This window comes from Engystomops pustulosus, chromosome 1, assembly GCF_040894005.1.
Source record: "Engystomops pustulosus chromosome 1, aEngPut4.maternal, whole genome shotgun sequence".
Lineage (NCBI taxonomy): Eukaryota > Metazoa > Chordata > Amphibia > Anura > Leptodactylidae > Engystomops > Engystomops pustulosus.
Window position 1 is genome coordinate 169112179 of NC_092411.1, and position 22826 is coordinate 169135004.

Genomic DNA, 22826 nt, shown 5'->3' on the forward strand with positions numbered 1-22826 from the left:
TGGCGCATCGGCGCTTGCTTTCATGGGACACAAATCGGGGGACGGGCCATTGGACGATCCAACGGATTCGGACATCGTGCGTGATTTAACATTTCAAATTGTGTCGCACCTCAGCGGACCTCAGCATGGAAGCGACATATGCAGGATATCGGGCGTACGATCTTAGTGAATCGTGCCTGACTTCATCCTCGTCAGACAACGCACCTCGGGGATTATGATAGGATTGGGTAAGTAAATGTGCCCCTTCAATATCCACATGAACGGCCAAAGGTGTCTGCGAATTGCTCTTTACATAAAAGGGGTACTTTGTCATTTCCAGTTTCAGGCATTACCATTTGGTATTTCCTCTGCCCCAAGGATATTTACAAAGGTCTGGGCCGAAGTAGTCACAGGCCTTCATTTAAGGAATTCATGTAATCCTATACCTGGATGACTTGCTTGTCTCTGCTCCTACAAAACAGTTACTCCAAGAACATTTAGGCGCAGTGGCAACAACACTTTCATAGTTAGGATGACTGATAAATTGGGAAAAATCTAAATTTGTTCCTTCCCAGAAAAAAGTATTTTTGGGACTATTGCTAGACACCAGGAAAATGATGTCCTTTTTATCAGAAGAAAAAAACTTTTTCCTTGTTAGGTCAGATCTCTACCTTTCTTCACAGACCAAAGGCTTCTTACAGAGAGGTTATGAAGGTCCTGGGGTTCTTGACAACAACAATCCCGCCATGTGAAGTGGGCTCAAGTATATACTCGAGAACTACAGGATTTTCTCTTATCCAACTGGGACAGGTGTGGACAGTCACTAAATAAGGAAGTGGTGGTTCCGCACAAAGTCAAAGACTCCCTCTGCTGGTGGAGAATCTGGGAAAATGTCATCACAGGAGTAACGTAGAGTCATCCTCTTTGTTGGTGACTATCACCACAGAGCCAGCAGGTATGGCTGTGGGGCTTACCTAAAAGACAAATTAGCGCAGAGTGTTTGGGACTCCTACTGCTTCCTCAAATGCAAGAGAGTTATTTGCGTATTTCAACCATTGCTAATGTTTTCCTCCTTCGTTCAACAGAGAGATGTGAGAATCCTATCCAACAACATGGCCACTGTAATAATATTAATAATCTTTATATAGCGCCATTAAATTCAGTAGCGCTTTACAAATCATATGTAATGTATTTAAGCAAACAAGGCAGAACAAAAACTTGGTCCTGTGCAGAGTAGCCAAAGAATTGTTCAAATGGGTGGAGAAAATTCTCAATTCAATCACAGCAGTACATTTGAAAGGCAAAGACAATCACATAGCAGACTTTCTAAGAAGGAAAACTTTGAAGGAAGGAGAATGGGCACTGAGGAAAGATGTCTTTTTGTCTCTAACAGAGTTATGGGAAACTCCGTGATTAGACTTATTTGCTTTCAGCAAATATCATCAAGTGCCAGCTTTCTTTTCTATAGAAAGAGCAAGTATCTCATGTGGTACAGATGCCTTATGTCAACCCTGGCCCCAGTGTTTATTGTATGCCTCCCCCTCCCTTTTGTCTCCTCTCCAGGATAGAGCTTGGGGTACAATAGAGCCTGGATGTCTAACAGGACTACCTGAAGACTAAAATCCTAGCGGACAATGTATTATCTACTTTGGCGATGAGTAGAAAGACTGTAACGTCCAGAATATATAATCGAATTTGGAGGGTTTTCCTGAATTTAACTAAGGACAGATGGGACTGAATATCTGCTCCAGATATTAGTTTAATTTTGAACTTTCTTCAAAGTGGACTAGACATGGGTCTTAGAGTCTCTAACCCTAAAGTGCAGGTGTCAGCCCTTAGTGCTTTTTTAGACTTCAGGGTGGCAGAGTCTCCTTTTAGTTAAGAGATTCCTTAAAGGGGTTGTGTCACCATAGCAAATGGCTGTGATTGGGTCCAATGCATTGTGACAAGTACTTTCACCATTTACACTTGTTACAAAATATGCAGGCTTACTGAGAGAACTCCTTTTGTTCTGGTTGCTGGCGCCCCCTGGTGGTAGCTGTTTCCCGTTCTGAGCTACAGCTGATCTGACTGAGTCTGCGCACAAAGATTCCCCCAGCTGCTCTGCACTACAGATCACTCCATGGGCTCACAGCTCCTCTCCACACTGAGAGATCAGCTGACACACTGCAGCCAATAGGAGGTGAGAGAGGAGGAGGGGCAGAGATTGTGCTGTGATGACCACTGCTTACCAGCTCCCCAGATGCTTCCAGCAGCAGATACAAGGTAACTGCAGCCAGGCATGACTATCTGCTGCACAGAGGAGTCCTCCCCTAACATGGATCATAGCAATGTAGCAGCCCTCTCCTCCCTCCACCATTAGTCAGGTCACACAGGAGGCTGCAGAGATAACACAAGTAACAGGCTGAGCTCTGACCTCTCCTGATGCAGCCCTCCTCCTGTACTCTCCACCATGCACTGTCCCTCCATGTTACACTGCTGTCCTGCAGTCCTCCTCCTGTACCCTCCACCATTCACTGTCCCTCCATGTTACACTGCTGTCCTGCAAAGGGGCCCTTGTCACTGGCTAGCAGGGAAGTAGCTAAAGATCTGTAACATGTGAGAAGCCGTCACCTATTTATCTATCCAAGTCCTTTTATCTATCACCTGTTATCTATCTATCTATCCATCCATCCATCCATCCATCCATCCATCTCATATCTATCTGCTTCTGTGTGGAGCAGAATAGAGGCTGAACAAGCATCATAATAACAAATAGAAAGGTATTTTTACTTCCAGGTAACCATTACAAATAGATTTTTGAAATATTTTAACCTCTTTGACAGCTTTTTGTAGTAAATAGTTTCGTGGCATAACCCCTTTAAAGGAGCCTATATCTTACATCCCCCTAGTTCTCCACCTGTTCCTCCATGGGATCTTAACCTGGTATTATCTGTTTTGAGAGGTACTCCCATTGAACCTCTCCAAGAGAACCTTTCCCTTAAATCGGTCTTTTTTAGAGGCTACAGTGACTACAGCCTGCAGGGTGGTTGAAATACAGGCCTTCTCATGTAAACCCCCATATTTTTGTATATTTGAAGACTGTATTGTATTAAAAAATCAGGCCTCTTTTTTTACTCAAGGTGGTCTCAGCTTTCCTTTCTCAACAGGAGATCCGCCTAACTTCTTTTTGTCCCAATCCTTCTTCTGAAAAAGAGAGTTTCATTCCCTGGATGTACGTAGGTGTATCCTCCATTACGTGAAGAAAACAAGAAAGTTTAGTACCACTGACCATCTTCTTGTCCAATTCCAGGGAAAGGATAAGTGAAAAGCTGCTAGTAAGATTTGACAAAAGGCAAAACAGAACTGCAATTGCTTTCTGCTACTAAATCAAATATTTACCTGTTCCTGTGGGGCTCAAGGCCCTTTCCACTCGGGCATTCTCCACTTCCTGGGCTGAAGGGGCTTTGTATCACTAGCCTAGATATGTGGGGTGGCTACCTGGGCTAATCCTACTGCCTTTTTTCGCCATTATACATTGGACATTTCTTCTGCTTATGTGACCTATCCTATGGTCGAAAGGTGTTGTCTTCCCCTAGGAATATTTTTCTCTGTTATTCCTCCTGTGGTGCCGCTGTGGAGGCGTATTGGAAAGATGAAAATTACACTTAGAGATTTCCCTTTTAGCCTCCACAGTGGCACGGGCATTTCCCTCCCTATGTTATGAATATATGATATTTTCTTTTGTGTTACCGGGTGGAAGATTTTTTTTTGTTGATATGTATATATAAATATGTATGTTCTAATAAGTTGTTGTGCTTACATCCTGATTAAGGTTCTCTTAAACTAAACTGGTGAGTTGTGAGGAGGGGCTATATTTAAAGGGTTCCAGTCCTTTGTTTCCTGTCCCTGGGGTTGGGGGAATCCTCCTGTGGTGCCGCTGTGGAAGCTAAAAGGGAAACTACCGATAATGTAATTTTCATCTTTTTTGTACCCCACCCTCAAAAATACATAACTACATTTTTACTAAGCTGTATAAGAGCTTGTTTTCTATTCAACAAATTTTCCATCCTAATGATGGTATTTAATATTGCATGCCATGCCATGTACTGGAAAGCTATAAAAGAATTTAAATGTGGTGAATTTGGCAAAATTTGGCCTTATTTTCTTGTGGACTCTGTTTTTACAACTTTAAATTTGAGGTGTGATCTCCTGCCAAGGACTTCACGGGCCTTTCCCAAGCGCTCACATCCTCCCCACCCAGGGGTTTGGCTTCACTACCTACAACTGAGGAGCTATTTGTTTTCCCTGACTCCCACGGAGTGTTTTTTCAAGGACCTAGCATCACACAAAAAATTGTTTATTCGGACATCTATACCCATTTGCCACTAAAACTTAACTTTTATTTATTATGATTAGAAGACTGACCAACCAAAATTAACAAATGTTTAAAATTTCTCTAACAGTTTGAAGAGGTTGTTGTGGAAAGCAGTATACTCGGGGGCATATAATTCTGCAACTATGTCCCACAGTAGTATTTGTTTAGGTTTTTGATGATCGTGCTCATAAGTAGTGGTTTACACATGTAGTGGTTGAGGTGACCACAAACTTGAATTACTGCTTTAGAAGTAATCCCCCTCCTCCCCTTAGCACGCTCAGTCTTTAAGTTAGTCAACTTGAGCGCACATATTCTCTAACTTAAAGACTGAGCGTGCTAAGGGGAGGAGGGGGATTACTTCTAAAGCAGTAATTCAAGTTTGTGGTCACCTCAACCACTACATGTGTAAACCACTACTTATGAGCACGATCATCAAAAACCTAAACAAATACTACTGTGGGACATAGTTGCAGAATTATATGCCCCCGAGTATACTGCTTTCCACAACAACCTCTTCAAACTGTTTTGAGAAATTTTAAACATTTGTTAATTTTGGTTGGTCCGTCTTCTAATCATAATAAATAAAAGTTAAGTTTTAGTGGCAAATGGGTATAGATGTCCGAATGGACAATTTTTTGTGTGATGCTATCTAACTTTCTAACTACCCAGCCACCCAATGGTCAGCACGCCTAAACCCTATTTACCCTGGTTTTCAAGGACCTGACCACATTTGAAAATTTATGCTCTAAACAATTGTACCATTGCATGATGTGTCTTTCCTCTACAGGCTATTATCTGATACCAATACCGAGAACCACCTCTTGCCGTACATGTCGGCATGGGAAGAGGAACTAGGGGAGAATTTTGCCAAGGAATCATGGGAGAAATCCCTAATCCTCACCCACAAAATGTCCATTTCTGGCGAAATACAAGAAACGAATTACAAGATCCTTACGCGCTGGTACAGAACCCCAGTGCGCCTCCACAACATGTTCCCATCTGTTTCACCAACATGTTGGCACTGCCACTCTGCTCCAGGAACCATGTGCCACATTTGGTGGGACAGTAAGGTTATAGCCTATATGTGGAGCTTCTGGGGATTTCACGCCTGCTATCGTGCTACTCTCAATGCTCCCAGGTCGCCTTCGCGACATTAAGAAACCTTTCTTAATGTCGCGAAGGCGACCTGGGAGAATACCTATTCTAAGACACTTTCTGGTGGCCTTCAGGTTGGTGATCCCCTGACTCTGGAAGTCTACGACTCCCCCTACCCGGTTGATGTGGGTCGAGGAGGTAGATTGCATCTGTCGTATGGAAGAACTCTGTGCGTCGGACGGCAACCGGATGGAGACTCATTTCTCCACCTGGTCAAAATGGACCCAGTGGAGAAACTCAGATTCGTTCAATGTATGGCTTACGGGTGACCCCTGATAAGTGAGGCCTTTTTCATCTTTCCGATACATTCATATTTTTTCTTCTTTTTTTCAATGACCCCGCAGAGCCAGAGGGGCCTCCTTCTCCTCCCACCACCCACTTTTCCTCCCTCCCACCCTCCCCTTCCTTCCTTCCCCACAAACCTCTTTGTTCCAGTTCATACTTATTACCTATTATTGCAAAAAGGTACCTTGAGTGTCTACATTTGCCTTATACATGATCTCTCATGATTGCATTATGGGGCTGTGACCCGAATATCCTGACCGCCATGTAGGTCACTGGGTACTTGCACTTTGTTTGTACTGTTAATAATACTGTCAATTCTACTTGCAATTCTGTTTATCAATAAACTTTTATTGAACCATAAATTTGAGGTGTGATATGGAGCTCACAGTTATTCCACCAATTTTGGGACTGTACAACCTTTTGATCATTGTTTTCGCCATTAAATTTTGAAGAAAAAGTGGCAATTCTAATATTTGGGCTCTATTTTCCGTTATGGGTTTAACTACCTGGAATAACTATTTTTGTATTATAACAGAAAAGACAGTTTAGGACACGGCAATACCTAACATGTTTATGCTTTTACTTTTTTATTTATTTTTGTATCACTTTTAGGGAAAGGGGGTGGTGTGAACTTTTATCTTGTAATTTTTCAAAACTTTTTAAAATTTTTATTCTTTTTACCGTATTTCAAACCCCATGGTCTAAACACTTCCACCATATACTGCAATGCTACTATATTGCAGAATATTTGGATTTTGCATAACATCTGTATCTGTCTTTTACACCCAGACTGTTACAGGCTAGATGTTTAACATGCAACTCCTGGCTGCCTTGGCAACTGATTTTCGCACCCCAATCACATCACAGGGTGCCCTGACTGGAATGAAGATGACAGTGCCCATGTATCGCCAACATTAAAATGCCCCCCACACTTTTGCCAATGGCATTTAAATGGTTAACACCCATAATCGGTGCCAGCGACGGGTGTTTGCTGCAACAGGATGTACTGGAATGTTCAAATGCGGGAAGGGGTTATATTGTCTCTCTATTAATTTCTTTTTGACTTCATCTCTAAATGTATCTTCTCTTGAGCAGTTTCTGCGGATCCTGACTAGGAATGTTTTTTATGATGTGGATAGGATGACAAGATTTAATCACTAGTTTTACATTTCCAAAGATTTCCTTTCTATATGGGATTACCTCACTTCTGTTCCCAGTACCTTGTAGTCTCACATCCAGAAAAACAATCTCAGAACCACCATACACATGCATAAAGGCCATGTTTAAATATTATTGGTACAATGTTGCATAATTTGTTTCAAAGTTTGTTCAGAACCTGCCCAAATCAACACCAAATCATCAATGAATCTGCCTATCTATGCAATAGATTCTCTATATGGATTAGCAGAGGATAACATAAACTGTTCTTGGTCATGTATATATTTGCAGGTGAGGGGGGGAATTTAGCTCTCACAGGAGCCTCATCTGCAAGTAAAAATCTTCATCAAAAATGAAAAAACCTTATTACTTGGTAAGAATAACTGATAAGACATATTCCTTTAAAACTGTATTGTGCAAACTATGTGTTTTTTTGGAAATGGATGCCAAAATCATGCTGTGTTGATGGATACAATGGTATCCAATTTACATTTTTCAAAATTTGATGAAAATGTTTGGGAGTAATGCTAACTAAAGACTGGAGATTCGGGCATACCCTCCTAGTCTTTCCCCTAAACTAACAATGCAGGCGCATTTGGAGGGGAAATGGACGTATTTTTATGCACCTTGTGAAGAGGGTGAAAGACCAGAAAATTAACATATAAAAAAGCCATCAGTCTTTCACTTAACCACCCAAAGCGCAAACCCTCCTCTAATAATTTTGGTAAACTTGCTTGAAAAGAAGCAGTAGGGTTACTGCTTAGTTTGCAATAGGTGGTGGGGGCATTTAACCCCTTAATGACTTATCAGCTTTTTACGGCTGTCACTTCTTCTGACCGCCTTTCTACGGTGGTGTGTCAGAAGATGATTTCGGGACACCGGGTCTCAATGTTGCCGATGTTGGGCTGTGATGTCACTCTGATCCCGGGTGTTTAACCCCTTAACCCGCCGCGGTCAAGTGCAAATAATAAGCCCTCATATGTTTGCATTACCAAAAAAAAAAATTATAGCCTGTGAGAAAACAAATCTGCGCTGCTTTCATTCTATGTCGGGCTGTGCGCCCGTACAGAAGTTTACCACCACATATGTGGTATCGGTACTCTCTGGAGAAATTGGGCATCAAACGTTGCAGAGCATTTCATCATTTTATTCATTATGAAACTGTCAGTTTTGGCCTAAATTAATGTATTTTCCAAAAAAAATTCAAAAGTTTCTAAATCACAGGTCCATATTGTTTTAACCCATGTGAAACACTTAAAGGGTTAATCGACTTAATAGAAGTTGTTTTACATGCGTTGAAGGGTGAAGTTTATATAGGGGGTTTAACGATTATTTAGGCCTTTCAAAGTCACTTGAAATCTGAGTTGACCCTCAAAATGTGAGTTTTGGGGATTTTCATGAAAATGAGAAAAATTGCACCTAAAGTTTTGCACCTCATAACATCCTAGAAAAGTGAGAGGATGCATTAAATATCATCTCAACATAAAGCAGACATTCCATAAGTGTTAATTATCAAGCTTTTTGGGTAGTTTTACCTCCTGTCTGGAAAGCAGAACATTTCAAACTTTAAAATGAAAAATTTTCTACAAACTTTTGCAAAATTTTCATTTTCTTTCAGAATGAAACACAAAACTTATCACTTAAGTTTTACAACTAACATGAAGTGCAATCTCAAAATCACCTGGAGATGTTAAAGCGTTCCGAAGTTATAATCAATTATCGTGACGCATGTCGGATTCAAAAAATCGAGTCTGGTCTTTAAGCTGAAAACTAGTGTCATGATAAGGGGTTAAAATATCTTTACTTACTTTACTATACAAGGTGGCATCCATAATGACAGCTGATAGTGGACAACAATGTTAAGATTACCTTTAACTTGGATTAGATCTATGTGCTCCTTTCTTGACATATTATCATAATTGTTATGTTCACTACCCTAAATTTTTAATTTGGTTGGTTCTTTTCAACCATATCTTGAAATTTGTCTAATGCAGGAGTACGAGGCAAGATAAAATTCTGGATTTTTTTATGATAGATAATGCACCTTGTGACCTATCATTAACCTCCGCTGATTCACACGGAAGTGCCCTTAAAGTCAAAATATTACTTTTATCTATCAAATTATGAATGGTATCAGAGGGTACATTAAATACATAATTTTGAAAATTGTTATAACTTATAGCTTCATTATCACATAATACCTCCTGAAATGTTTCTCAACGTTAATATTACCAGAAAATGTATTAACATCCAAAATATTGTTGAACAGATTGAAATCCTGAGAGTCCCTTACAGAACCCCAATCTGCTCCTTAGAAAGAATACAGTCCGCATATCAAGAAACTAACTTCAAAATTCTGAGTAGATGTATTGGGTCCCACATGTCCTCTACAGACACATTGCCACTGTGTTGGAGATGTGGCAACTCAGAGGAAACCATACTACACAACTTCTGGGAGCACCCTAGACTTTGACAATTCTGGGATGAGGTGGGGCACCGGGCTCATGAACTGACTGGACACAACTCAATGTACAGCCCCGCACTGGCCCTCCTGCATTTCAAAGAACTATCACTACCTCAGTACAAAAAAATCATTTACGAGACATCTGCTAAACGCAGCACGAGCCCTTATCCTCATACGCTGGAAGTCGGTTAACCCCCCCCATCGGTGGGACAATTGCTATATAGGGTTAATGATATATACCATATGGAACGCCTTATCCACTCAGACCCAGCAGTCAGACAGACTCCAACCCATGTGTCTCCTTCTGCATGACTAGTAGAGAACTCCTTGGCGCTAAGGACTCTGAAGGCCATGTAGAGCCGCCTTGATAACCTCCCCCATTCCTCCCCTTTTTACCCATTTACCCCCCCCCCCCCCTCTGACCTATTGGTGAGCACTTTCCCTCACCAAATTGCTACCAGTTGCTGAAGTAATCTGTTTGGGATAAGTTGATAAGTTTATGTTATTGATTAGGGTGAAATAGTTTGCCCTTACTTGTTTGTATTGTAGTGTATTTTCTCCACCTGTATTGTATTTTTATTTGTATGATAAAAACAAATAAACTAAATTATGGAAAAATAAAGAATATAACCGGAATAATTAATAACCATATCTGTTTCTTGCCATTTGGTCTGGTTATCATTATTTTGAATCAGAACTTTTTTTATTAAGGCAGAGAAAAACAAAGCCTTAAATTTTTTAACATTTTGAGTTAAAGGCACAGAAAATAATAAAGAGAAAAAACCCCAGCTGGAGTATATCATCAAAAATTGTGTGGTGCTGCACCTTCCCTCTTATGAGCTGTCCTTAACGGTCCTAGATGGATCCAGCAAACTATCCACTATTCAATAATCCAGTAGAAAAAACTCTTTTGTAACCAGAGCTCAAAAACGAAAAAGAAGAAGCCTGAACCGTTGATACAAGGCAGGATGGATCCATGCTTTCATGTTGTTGACGCCAAATTCTGACCCTACCATCTGAATGTCGCAGCAGAAATCGAGACTCATCAGACCAGGCAACGTTTTTCCAATCTTCTACTGTCCAATTTCGATGAGCTTGTGCAAACTGTAGCCTCAGTTTCCTGTTCTTAGCTGAAAGGAGTGGCACCCGATGTGGTCTTCTGCTGAAGTAGCCCATCTGCCTCAAAGTTCGACGTACTGTGCGTTCAGAGATGCTCTTCTGCCTACCTTGGTTGTAACAGGTGGCGATTTGAGTCACTGTTGCCTTTCTATCAGCTCAAACCAGTCTGCCCATTCTCCTCTGACCTCTGGCATCAACAAGGCATTTCCGCCCACAGAACTGCCGCTCACTGGATGTTTTTTCTTTTTCGGATCATTCTCTGTAAACCCTAGAGATGGTTGTGCGTGAAAATCCCAGTAGATCAGCAGTTTCTGAAATACTCAGACCAGCCCTTCTGGCACCAACAACCATGCCACGTTCAAAGGCACTCAAATCACCTTTCTTCCCCATAATGATGCTCGGTTTGAACTGCAGGAGATTGTCTTGACCATGTCTACATGCCTAAATGCACTGAGTTGCCGCCATGTGATTGGCTGATTAGAAATTAAGTGTTAACGAGCAGTTGGACAGGTGTAAGTAATAAAGTGGCCGGTGAGTGTGTGTATGTATGTGTATGTATATATATATATATATATATATATATATATATATATATATATATATATATATATATATATATTATATTACACACACATTTGGAGGAAATTCAGCTCAAATGGTGGGTTGGTAATTACAAAGCTTTCTCACACAGCGGGTTTAAGATCGAAACTGTACATTTATTTTGTAAACATCCAGCAGCAAACCAAAACATAAAACAAAATCCTATGTCTGTCTGGCTCTATACAGTGGGATACCTCACTATCCTAGTGCAAGCCTAATACCTTGCAACAAAAACAAAGCCACAATGTCCATACTTTTCACAGGTCTCCAGCTGGTGGCCTGTTCCCAGGCTTCTCTTCCCCAGACTCACAGTCTGCGCAGTGCATTTATTCCCCACTGATGATCTGAGCAAGCCTCCCCTGAGAACACCCAGGACTAAGGGTGTAGACTGTAACAAAATAAACAATTGAAAAAAAAATTTTTTGGGGTCCCCTTAATTTTGATAACCAGCCAGAAACGATATAAATGCAGCACCGCCCTAACATTACTTGGGTGTGAACACCCACTTATTTTGGGCTATCACAGCCCAATAAAACCAGAGTGAAGCCGCCCCAGTGCCTAATCATCTATGGATGATCAGGTACTGGATTGTATCTGGCTCTTCCTGGCATCCCTGGTGGCAGTGGGTACCGGGGTAATGATAAGGCGGTTAGTGTTAGTGCCTTTTTTATTGGCTTACAATAGCCCCCCCACCAGTCCTAGTAATGAGTGTACAACATCTATATGCACACAAACACATACCGTATAGATTTGGCCCAAGTGTAAGCCAAGGCTCAACTATAAGCCTAGGGTGGGAAATACAGCCGCTACTATAAAATGTTACTTCACTAATAAAATGTCCCAGCAGTGACCTCTCTTAACTAATAATATGGCCAGCAGCAGCCTCTCTTCACTAATAAAATATCCAGCAGCGACCTTCCTTCATTAATAAAATGCCAAGCAGCGACCCTCCTTAAAAATAGTAAACATACATAACCCCAAGCTATCTATATAGGGTATAAACTTACCAGTTGAAGTGAAGATTGTGCTTTCTCAGTCTCACATCTTCAACATGGCGGCTCCTCCAGACTGTTGTCGCGATGTTGGCTCGGGTTAAGTGGCAGGGTGGGCAGTTCAGACCACAGGCACGGGCAAACCAGGTAAGCTCCAGGGGCAAGAAAATAGTAATGGACAGACTGCCTCCTTTGTGGCAGGGGCGATGAGAGGGTCAGTTAGTAGCGGGACTCACGGCATTGGCCTGCATTGATTATTCATGGTGCTGCCGGTGATTGTTTTCCTCTCCCCCAGGGTCTGGGGGGAACATGCTGCCGGCAATTGGTTCATGCTCATGTCAAGTGCACAGCAGCCAAGCCCGGAAGCAAAGCGTCAATCATACATTATGATTTTTCTATGCCCTGCGGGCCCCTGGAGCTCACGGGCCCCGTAGCAGCCGTTACTGTGGTAGTTACACCTCTGCATACGTTACGGCTGCATTCTGTGCGTGCTATTTAGCGTTAACAGAAGGTCTTTAATTTCTAACGTTCTCCTTTTTAGAAGAAAACTTTGGACATAAAAGGAATAGTCTTCAAAATAGATCAGTTAAAGAAAATCAATATTTGGTGGGACCACTCTTAACCTCTAAATTAGCATCAATTATTTTAGATGCGCTGCGCTGGGGTCCTGCGTTCAAGTCCCGTCCAGGTCAACATTTGCAAAGAGTTTGTATGTTCTCCGTGTTTGCGTTGGTTTCCTCCTTGTCCTCCGGTTTCCTCCCACACTTCAAAACATACTGGTAGGTTGATTAGATTGTGAGCCCCATGGGTACAAGAATTTATCTGGCAAACTCTGTGAAACACTGCATAATCTGTAGGCGCTATATAAATAAAGGAAATTATTATTATTATTATTATTGCTTCTATTTGTAGGTTAGAAAGCCATTTACGTAAACAAATTCAGTTATATACGAGGGTTAAAACCGGATGAAGAACAGACAAACTCTGATACAAAGGTGAAGTGGTGGAAGATTATTTCATGTAAGAAGAAAGAAGTTGTCTTCCAGGCAATAATTTCAAGCATATGGGTCTGAAGATGTTTAAACTCTTTTGAAAAAGGATAATGAAATGAAAAACATGTATGACTATAGACTCATTGGTACCCCAAGAAAATAATTTCAGCAGATAAAGGACAAAACTTGCTTACTCAGCTTTGAACCTAGAAGATATCCAACAGTGGTTTAAGCTCAGGACTGTCAGGAGCCAGTCTGACCAAGGCTAACCCAGTGAATGTTCCAGGGATCTGGCAGAATCTGCTTCTAGGTGATAAATATAGAGATCTTTTAAGTGATTAATAATTTATTGGTCTTTGGTCTAGAGATGAGCTAACCCAATGGTAGATTCAGCAGCCTGACCCAGACATATAGACACCCCTAGCACTAGCCATGGCTTTGATTGGCCAGGTACCACCCCTGACTAGAGGCCACAATTTGCCGTATTGGCTATCCAATCCGCCAATATGTCTAGGTCACACGTGATCCTCCATTAAAAATGCATCTTTATGTTTAATCGGATATTCTCTCTTGTTAAAGGCCTATAAGGGTTTTTACTTTTCATCTACATTTTTTTCTGGCTTTTGACAAGTATTTATAACTTTCCTCTTCCTTATTTGTATTTTTTACAGGTCCAGCACAGTCCGGCATACTCACTGACCGTGAGGTAGTTAGTCTTTTCCTACACTTTACTGTGAACCCCAAGCCTCGAGTAGAATTCATAGACAGGCCAAGGTGCTGTCTGCGTGGAAAAGAGTGTAATATAAACCGTTTCCAGCAGGTCGAAAGTCGATGGGGTTACAGTGGCACCAGTGATCGAATAAGGTACTTTGCATTATATTATTTAAGGCAGTCGTAAGAACAGTCCCAATATTGCTTATTGTTTTAACTTCTTCTTGATCTCAATATAATAGAAGATTACCCAAACTTAAAGCTATAATTCACCAATTTGTACAAGTTTAAATGTATTAGGAGCTGCGCCACCAGTCATCTACTAATAATAACCAACCAAAGAAAAAGATAGCTACAAAGCCATCAATAAAATCTCATAATATACTTTATTATAATGTCAATATACACATTTAAACAATACATGCCATATACTGGGAGAAAAACAAGGAGAAAACAAGTGGCCCCAGATGGAAAAATAGGGCAATCAAGGAGTACATTAGCCACCCTGTAAGCCACAATGTAAAGTATTATAGGATCACAGTTTCTAGGCAGTACTAAAAAAATAATGCTGGCGGAGGTGAAAAAATCTAATATACACTGTGTTTGGAGTAAAGACCGGAGGTACCTTTCGGCTTCAACAATTACACATAAATGTTACAACTCACCCAAAAGCATGGTGACTGTGGCAACCCTGGGGGGGCCAATGAACTCCACCCTGACGCACGGTTCGCTGATGCTTCGTCAGGAGGTGAAGTGTTAGTGTCGTGTCACCTGTTTTATACTTACAACCGTCCATCCAGCTTGAAGACGCACCCACCGCGTGACGTGCTCGTCACATGGGGTCGCATACCGGAAACACGTCACCAGGATGTGCCCACCCCGATCACATGACTGGTCATGTGATCGGGGTGGGCACATCCTGGTGACGTCATGGAGACGTGTCCCGTGAGAGTGCACTTCCCCATGCACGAGCACGCACATAGGCACGTCAACCGGACACAGCAAAGTATGCTAAGGTACCTATGGTATGTAAAATGAAAAAACCAATTACATATATTGATGTGACCAAACCAACTATATTGTAAACAATGTGAACCAACCCAAAAAGAACCGGATGGCCATTAATTAATCTGCAAGGACTATACACAGTACACTCAGTATCCCAAATACCCCAAAGGAAAAATGTATACAATATCCTGGAACTAGACAAGTCCATTTATAATATACCCTCATATGTATCAAACAGAGTAAGAGGTGTGTACATTAAATGCAAAAGTGAATAAAGTGCATAGAAAGAAAACTAAATATAAAAAGTGCTAAAGTGCAATGATAAACGGTTATAAATACATGAAGTCAATATATAGATAAAAATATTTTTATAAAAAATATATACAAATGGTTACAATACTTAGTATCAAAGAGTGTACACTGTGCATAATAGCCAACATTTATCCAAGCTGCTGACCAAAGTGCAGAATAGTGTCAATGGTGTATGCATAAGTGAATATATACATCGACAAGACATTCTTTACTGACAATTCATAAACCATTAAAACCACACTATGTATTTAGTGAAAATACCAGCAGCCCTAAAAAATACCTTTATAAAGACATACACAAATCACCACTGCAAAACACAAACATGCAATAATAGAATAAATATTCAAATTCATTATAGATGTGGGTGTTATCCATATATAAATCAATTGGTACAGTTGATTATTTTAAATATATCCAGTAAAAGTCCATAGACATAATAAAATGTTGGGGTTCAGATGGGAGACAATAGGGTTCACAGTAGTCCAAGAGATTCGGAAAATGGCATCTACAGAAGGTCAAACACAACAGACAATCAGACACAACACAAAATCAACACTTCAGATATTATAAAAAAGGTTTGAAGCTTGTGGCCTCATTGAGGCCTTTCGGCTGCACAGTGTCCGGGAGGGTGATCCACCTCAGTTCTTTTTGCAATAGGCTTTTCTTCACATCACCAATCTTGGAACACTTGAGGACTCTATCAATCCCTCGTACTGTGAGCCCCATAGGGTTACAACCGTGTACCTCACGAAAATGTTTCGGAATAGGCTGTAGTTTTTTCAAATCTTTCAAGGGGCCTGAATTGACTTCATCCCTGGCTGATCTAATTCTCCTGTGTTCCAAAACCCGTACCTTCAGTGGTCTCATTGTCCTGCCGATATATATTTTCCCGCATGGACAGCGCAGATAATATACTACCGACTCAGTGTTGCGGTTAATATGATACACAATTTTATATTCATTTTCAGAATTAGTGTCGGTAAAATTGTATGTGCGCTCCATGAAGCTGTATGCTTTGCACTTTCTGCAACAAAAGGAACCCCACATTGGGCCCCTGCTCCCAAGCTAACCTTTTTCCACTGAAGGGGCATAGTGGCTACGGACCAACATGTCACACAAATTGACCGACTTCTGCCACGTAATAGGTGGATATGTCTTTAGGTTTTGTGCCAAGTCCCTAACTGTCATAACAATCGGCAAATGCCTCTCTATAATTTCTTCGAACCCCCTCCATTGAGAATTAAAATTGGTAATTAATCTCAATTTTTTATTTATTTATTTTTCTTTGGTCTAACTACGGGTTTCATTTTTCGCTCGATCATAACCCCTTCTGATAGTTGTGTCTCTGTATCCTCTATCACAAAATCTCTTAGTGAGGTCTTTAGCCTGGTTTTCGAAAGAAAGGTCGCTGTAGCAGATACATCTCATCCGCAGGAACTGTCCTATGGGTATGGCTTTTTTTTGCTTGGGATAGTGGGAAGATGATGCATGGAGTAAAGAATTCACAGACGTTTCTTTCAGAAAAACATCTGTCATGATGAATTCCTCCGGATCCCTTCCTATTAGAACATCCAGTAATTCTATCTGGCTGTAGTTCCAAGTGAACCTGATATTCTGTTGATTGACGTTGAGGCACTGTAAGAAAGTTCCCAAATCAGTCACTGTCCCCTTCCAAATGAACAGTATATATATATATATATATATATATATATATATATATATATATATATATATATATATACCTTGACCACTAGACGACGGCGTCATAACCATGGGTACTGTCAACGGTCTCCCTCTCCCACAGCCCCAGGAAAAAATACGAGGGCGCACACGTTGCATACACGTGGCATACGAGGGCGCACACGTTGCCCCCATAGCCGTTCCCTGGAGCTGTAGGAAAAATCAATCCCGGAAAATAAAAAAATTGTTTCAAAACTAAATCCAAAAGGAGCAAGATAAATTCCACCAAATCAGTGTCTCTGTTCGACATAGCCAAAAAATATTTAGATGCCCTCATCCCGTGATTGTGGCATATAGATGTATACAAAGCCTCAACATCACATGTAACCAGCCACATGTCTGAGTCTAGGTGTAGTTAGAAATCAATAAACTGGCAAATTCTTTCACATAAACCCCCCATGGGCCTACCTGGGGGTCTGTTTGTATCTTTGTAGACCTTAGGTAATAGATAAAAAGTCGGTGGTGTAGGGGATTCCACCTACAAGCCATCCTTCATTTTTGGTCCAATTATGTGATTCTCCACCCCTATATGTAAGAGATTGTCCAATTCCTTTTTAAATTCAACTGAGGTGGATCACCCTCCTGGATACTGTGCAGCCAGAAAGGACTCGAGCTTCAAACCTTTTTTATAATATTATCTTAAGTGTTGATTTTGTGTTGTCTAATTGTCTTTTGTGTTTGACCTTCTGTAGATGCCATTTTCCGAATCTCTTGGACTACTGCAAGCCCCGGTCTCCCATCTGAACCATCTTGACCCCAAGATTTTATTATGTCTATGGACTTTTACTGGATATATTTAAAATAATCAACTGTACCAATTAATTTAAGAATGGATAATTCCTACATCTATAATGAATTTGGGAGTGTTTTTGTATATTTTTTTCTATATATTGACTTCATGTATTTATAACAGTTTATCATTGCACTTTTTATATTTTGTTTTTTTTTAATATGCACTTTATTCAATTTTGCATTTTATGTACACGCCTCTTACTCTGTTTGATGCATGATACATATGAGGGTATATTATATATGGACTTGTCTAGTTCCAGGATATTGTATACATTTTTCCATTGAGGTATTTGGGATACCGAGTGTACTACATGTACTGTGTATAATCCTTGTAGATTAATGGCGATCCGGTTCTTTTTGGGTTGGTTCATATTGCTTACAATATAGTTGGTTTGGGCACATCAATATATGTAATTTGTGTTTTCATTTTAATTTTAAATACCATAGGTACCTAAGTATACTTTGCTGTGTCCGGTTGGCGTACTTGGGAATGGGGAAGTGCACGTTCACGGGATGCGTCTCCATGACGGCGCCCCTCCGGTCATGTGACCGGGGTAGGCACATCCTGGTGACGTGTTTCTGGTCCGTGACCCCATGTGACGAGCAAGTCATGCGGTGGACGCGTCTTCAAGCTGGATGGACGGCTGTAAGTATAAAACTAAAACACTAACACTTCACCTCCTGATGAAGCATCAGCAAAACGTGCGTCGCGGTGGAGTTCATTGGCCCCCCCAGGGTTGCCCACTGACAAGTCACCATGCTTTCGGGTGAGTGGAAACATTTATGTGTAGTTGTTGAAGCCTGAAGGTACCTCTGGTCTTTACTCCAAACACAGTGTATATTAGGTTTTTTCACCCCGTCAGCATTATTTATTTATTACTGACTAGAATCTGTGATCCTATAATGCTTTACATTGTCTGTTTGTTAGGCTCCCCTGAGGGTGGCTTATGTACTCCTTGGTTGCCCTATTTTTTTTAATCTGTTGACACTTGTTTTCCCCTTGTTTTCCTCCCAGAATACGGCATGTATTATATATTAAATGTGTATATTGACATTATAATCAAGTATATTATGAGATTTTATTGATGGCTTTGTAGCTCTCTTTTTCTTTGGTTGGTTATCTGATAGGCTGTTATTTGAGAGCTTTTGCATTTGTATTTCAGAGAAGGGCTAGTTTTCTTCGTTTTTCGGTTGTGTTGTATCTACTAATGATAAGCTGTTTCACACTAAGTAAATAGCAGGAGACTTCTTATATTTTTGAGGCTATTGCGGAGTTTCAACACTAATTTTTGATCATATGTGTATCTAGAATGCCCCATTACTCCCCCAGCAGTGTGTTAGTACTCGTGTAGTCTATTACTGCAAATAACAACAAATCCTAGTAATAGATTTTAATAATCTTGTAAGGAATATGCATAACATAAAATATAAGAAAATAATTAAATACCTTTAGGTGTATGACCCTTGCAGAAACAATATAAACAGATAAAAAATTAAAAGCCACATTAAGCCACCATAACTTCATACAAAAGAGTTTTTGCCAAAATATGACTCTTCCATGTATGGACTATCACACCGTTTTTATATAGAAACGGTGTGATAGCACATACATTGAAGAGTTGTTTTATGGCAAATACTCTTTTGTACGAAGTTATGGTGGCTTAATATGGTTTTTAATTTTTAATCTGACAGCCATGTTATATTCTGGAGATATGTCAGTAGTCTGTATTTTTAAATGTCCTTTGGATGATGAAAACAGTCTTAAAGGGGTATTCCGGGAATATGAACGTCTGATACAAAAACCCATGATGTTATGAATAAATCAATATAACAAAACTTAATGTCACAAAATGGAGCTTAAATAGTTTGATTTATGATTCACTAATTTTATGGCCTCTCCAAAGTTATCACCAAGATGGCTGCCACTGGAAACTACAAGTCCGAAGATCCTTTAGTTTCCATAACTCCTCCTCCCTCTTATGCTCTGCTCCCAGTGAGGATGTAATAGACTTTCCTGCTCTGTTACCATAGTAATGATGTGTAACTGCCATCACCACATAACTGGCCATACTGGATGCACCGCAACCAACCAACCAACTACAGCCAAACTTAGTGGTGATCACATGACCTACCCAGGCAGCTGCAGGACATGCGATTTGGACATGTGACCAGCGGCCATCTTCTGTCATGTGTATGCTCTCTAAGGACCGCGCGGAGAAAATTAACCGGGAAATTAAAGGGCTAGTAGCATTTTAATTCTTCATTACAGTCTATGTCATCAGCATTTTTCTGCTAACAGGAGCAAAATTTTAAATAACAACTAATTACATAATAGCTTATATTTTAAGGACCTATTTGTATATGAATGATGCTGATTCCTGGAATACCCCTTTAAGGATGAGTCAGGCAACCATTTCTACTACAGTATAAGAACCATGGTACAATTAGTAAACAAGGCGAGAGTAAAACATGCAATATCTGAAAGCCTACTAAAAATCCATTACTGTATTGGAGTCCGTAAGTTCTGCATACTTACCATCACCTGCCCCGATCAGCTGGGTTCTCATGCACTGGGTCTGAACAAACTTAAAACGTACCTGAAACCTGTAGTGTGCTCAGAATCTCTACTGTGCATGTGCACAGGAACAAATTGCAAACCTTAGATAAGGTTCAAGACTTTTACAAATGGTAACAAGCTCGGGCTGGCTCCATGAAAATTTAAGGTATAAATCTCTTAAATGTAAGTGACATTCAAGTCTTTCAATATTTAGAACTTATATACTATAAACTATCTATACTTATTGTTTTGGGGCTGCCTTATATCTATTAGTATTAATTCAATGGAGTGTACCCAATTGGATTGATACAGCAAAGTGTATCCATTTGTATTGTTTTAGCTGAGTATATCTACCTGCATTGATTCAACAGAGTATATCTATATCTACTGGTAGTACCTTTGCTGTTTTTACTACGTTTCATTTACACATTCTCTATATGAATTGGCTAAATAATGCTATCATAGGTTTTTAAGTCTGATCTCTGACATCAACCTGCATTATCTCAAAAGTTGTCTGACTCATCCTAAAGACAGTGTGAATCAATACCAATATATACCTACAGTATAATACATCTAACTTTCAGTAGAAACATAGAAATGTTGTGATAGCCCATACACATAAGGGGGTATTATGTCAAATATTCCTTTTGTACATAGTTATGGTGGCTTAATATTGTTTTTAAGGGCCCTACACCTAAAGGTATTTAATTGTGTTTTTATATTTTATGTTATGCATATTTCCAATGAGATTATTAAATTCTATTAAAGGTGTTTTCCCATCAATCAAGTTAGGCCCTATCCACAGGACAGGGTCTTACTTGCTGATCAGTGAGGGTCTCCGTGATGAGAGCTCCACAGATCATTAGAACGTGGGATCCGAAGAGGTCCCAGGTTCCTCCCTTGGACCCCTCATCGTTCCTGGAGATTAATGGAAAGGGCCTAAACTTGATTGGTGGGAAAACTCCTTAAATAGGATAGATTGTCATTTGTAATATAGACCACACCAGTACCAACCCCCAACAGAATAATCCATAGACCTAATTTATTTTCCTGAGATACCATCTGTTTTCATCTTTATTTTTTTCCTGTGTGATGCCCTTATATATAAAAAAAATATATTTCTTAGAATAAGCCAAGGTGAAATTCATTGGATTTTTTTTTTGTTTTAATATCTATAATATCTAACTTGAAAAATTAGGATTGTTCAGATTACAGAAAAGACACATGTGGGGTGATCTGTTTTATAAATACAAATTTTTACCTTACAGTTGCGAAAATAGTATTGGTTCTCCAACTTAAAAAGATGAGAGAAGCCTGTAATTGATGTCACAGGTAGCCCTCAACTATGGGGGACAAAATGTGAAAACAGTTTGGATTGAGAATCCCACATTGAGTGTGCGGTTTCTATTGTCTTGGATATAAAATGTGAAAACAGATCAGAAAATCACATTGTTTTTCTGATTTGTAAAGAATTTATTTGCACATTATGGAGGAAAATAAGCCTAAAACCAAACAAGATTTCTGGTTCTCACAGACTTGTAACTTATAATAATAATAATTCTTTATGTAGCGCACACAGATTACGCAGCGCTGCACAAAACATGACAAATTGCTCCCTGTCCCCAATGGGTCTCACAATCTAATCAACCCACCAGTATGTTTTGGAGTGTAGGAGGAAATCGGAGGAAACCCGCGCAAACACGGAGAGAACATAAAAATCTTTGCAGATGTTGACCTGGGTGGGACTAGAACCCAGGACTCCAGTGCTGCTGCTTCTTTATTAGGCTCCTCTCTCCTACATTCATTACTTGTAAAATGGCACATGTACTTATCAGTAAAAAAAGAAACCTGTCCACCATCTCAAACAGTCACACAGTCACAGTTCTACATTTTTTCTCTCGTTTCAGAGGCTACTGGGGTGTGGAGAGTAGCCTCTGAGCTCCAGGGCTTAGGCTACTCCATGCTTTATGTAGCCTCTGCAGAGCTGCCCCTTTGCACTTCCATGCCACCTTTTGAATGCGGCAGCTACTTGTGGTGGTTTAGTGAAGCCGACAGGGGAACAAGAGCCGTGAGAACCCCCATCTTGCCGACTGCACAATGGAAGCCACTGCAACTGCAAGGGCTGCGTTCACAAGTGACATGATCATGCAGGGGGCAGCTCTTCAGAGGTTACCGAGTGCATGGAGAAGCCTTGGCCGGGAGCTCATAAAGGCTACTGCACACCCTGAGCCATGTCTGAAGGTATGATTAAATACCCCCAATTTGCACAAAAGTACTGCTGGGTACCTTAAAGGAAACCTACCATTTCAAATGGTAGGTTTAAGCTGTAAACACCGAGCACCAGCTCAGGGTGAGCTGGTGCCGGTGCTTAGTTTCGTTAGTGTTAAAACCGCGGTATCGCGGTTTTAACACTTTTTAAACTTTATAGCATAAACTGCTTCGGCGCTGCGTGCACACGATCATGCGCACGCCTACATAGGAAATGCCGCAGGCGTTGCGCGCGCACAGTCGCGCGCAGCGCCGAAGCGGCTTCTGCTATAAAGTTTAAAAAGTGTTAAAACCGCGATACCGCGGTTTTAACACTAACGAAACTAAGCACCGGCAC

At 40.5% G+C, this 22826-nt stretch overlaps 1 protein-coding gene across 2 annotated transcripts in view; it reads left to right on the forward strand.

Moving 5' to 3' along the window:
- The window catches only part of LOC140066437 (BTB/POZ domain-containing protein 2-like), a 300718-nt gene that overhangs the window by 186360 nt on the left and 91532 nt on the right, over positions 1-22826 (forward strand). For both annotated transcript variants that reach the window (XM_072113839.1, XM_072113838.1), the window contains one exon: positions 13773-13965. In XM_072113839.1, the coding sequence (XP_071969940.1) occupies positions 13773-13965 (193 nt within the window). The remainder of the gene's footprint in view (positions 1-13772; positions 13966-22826) is intronic.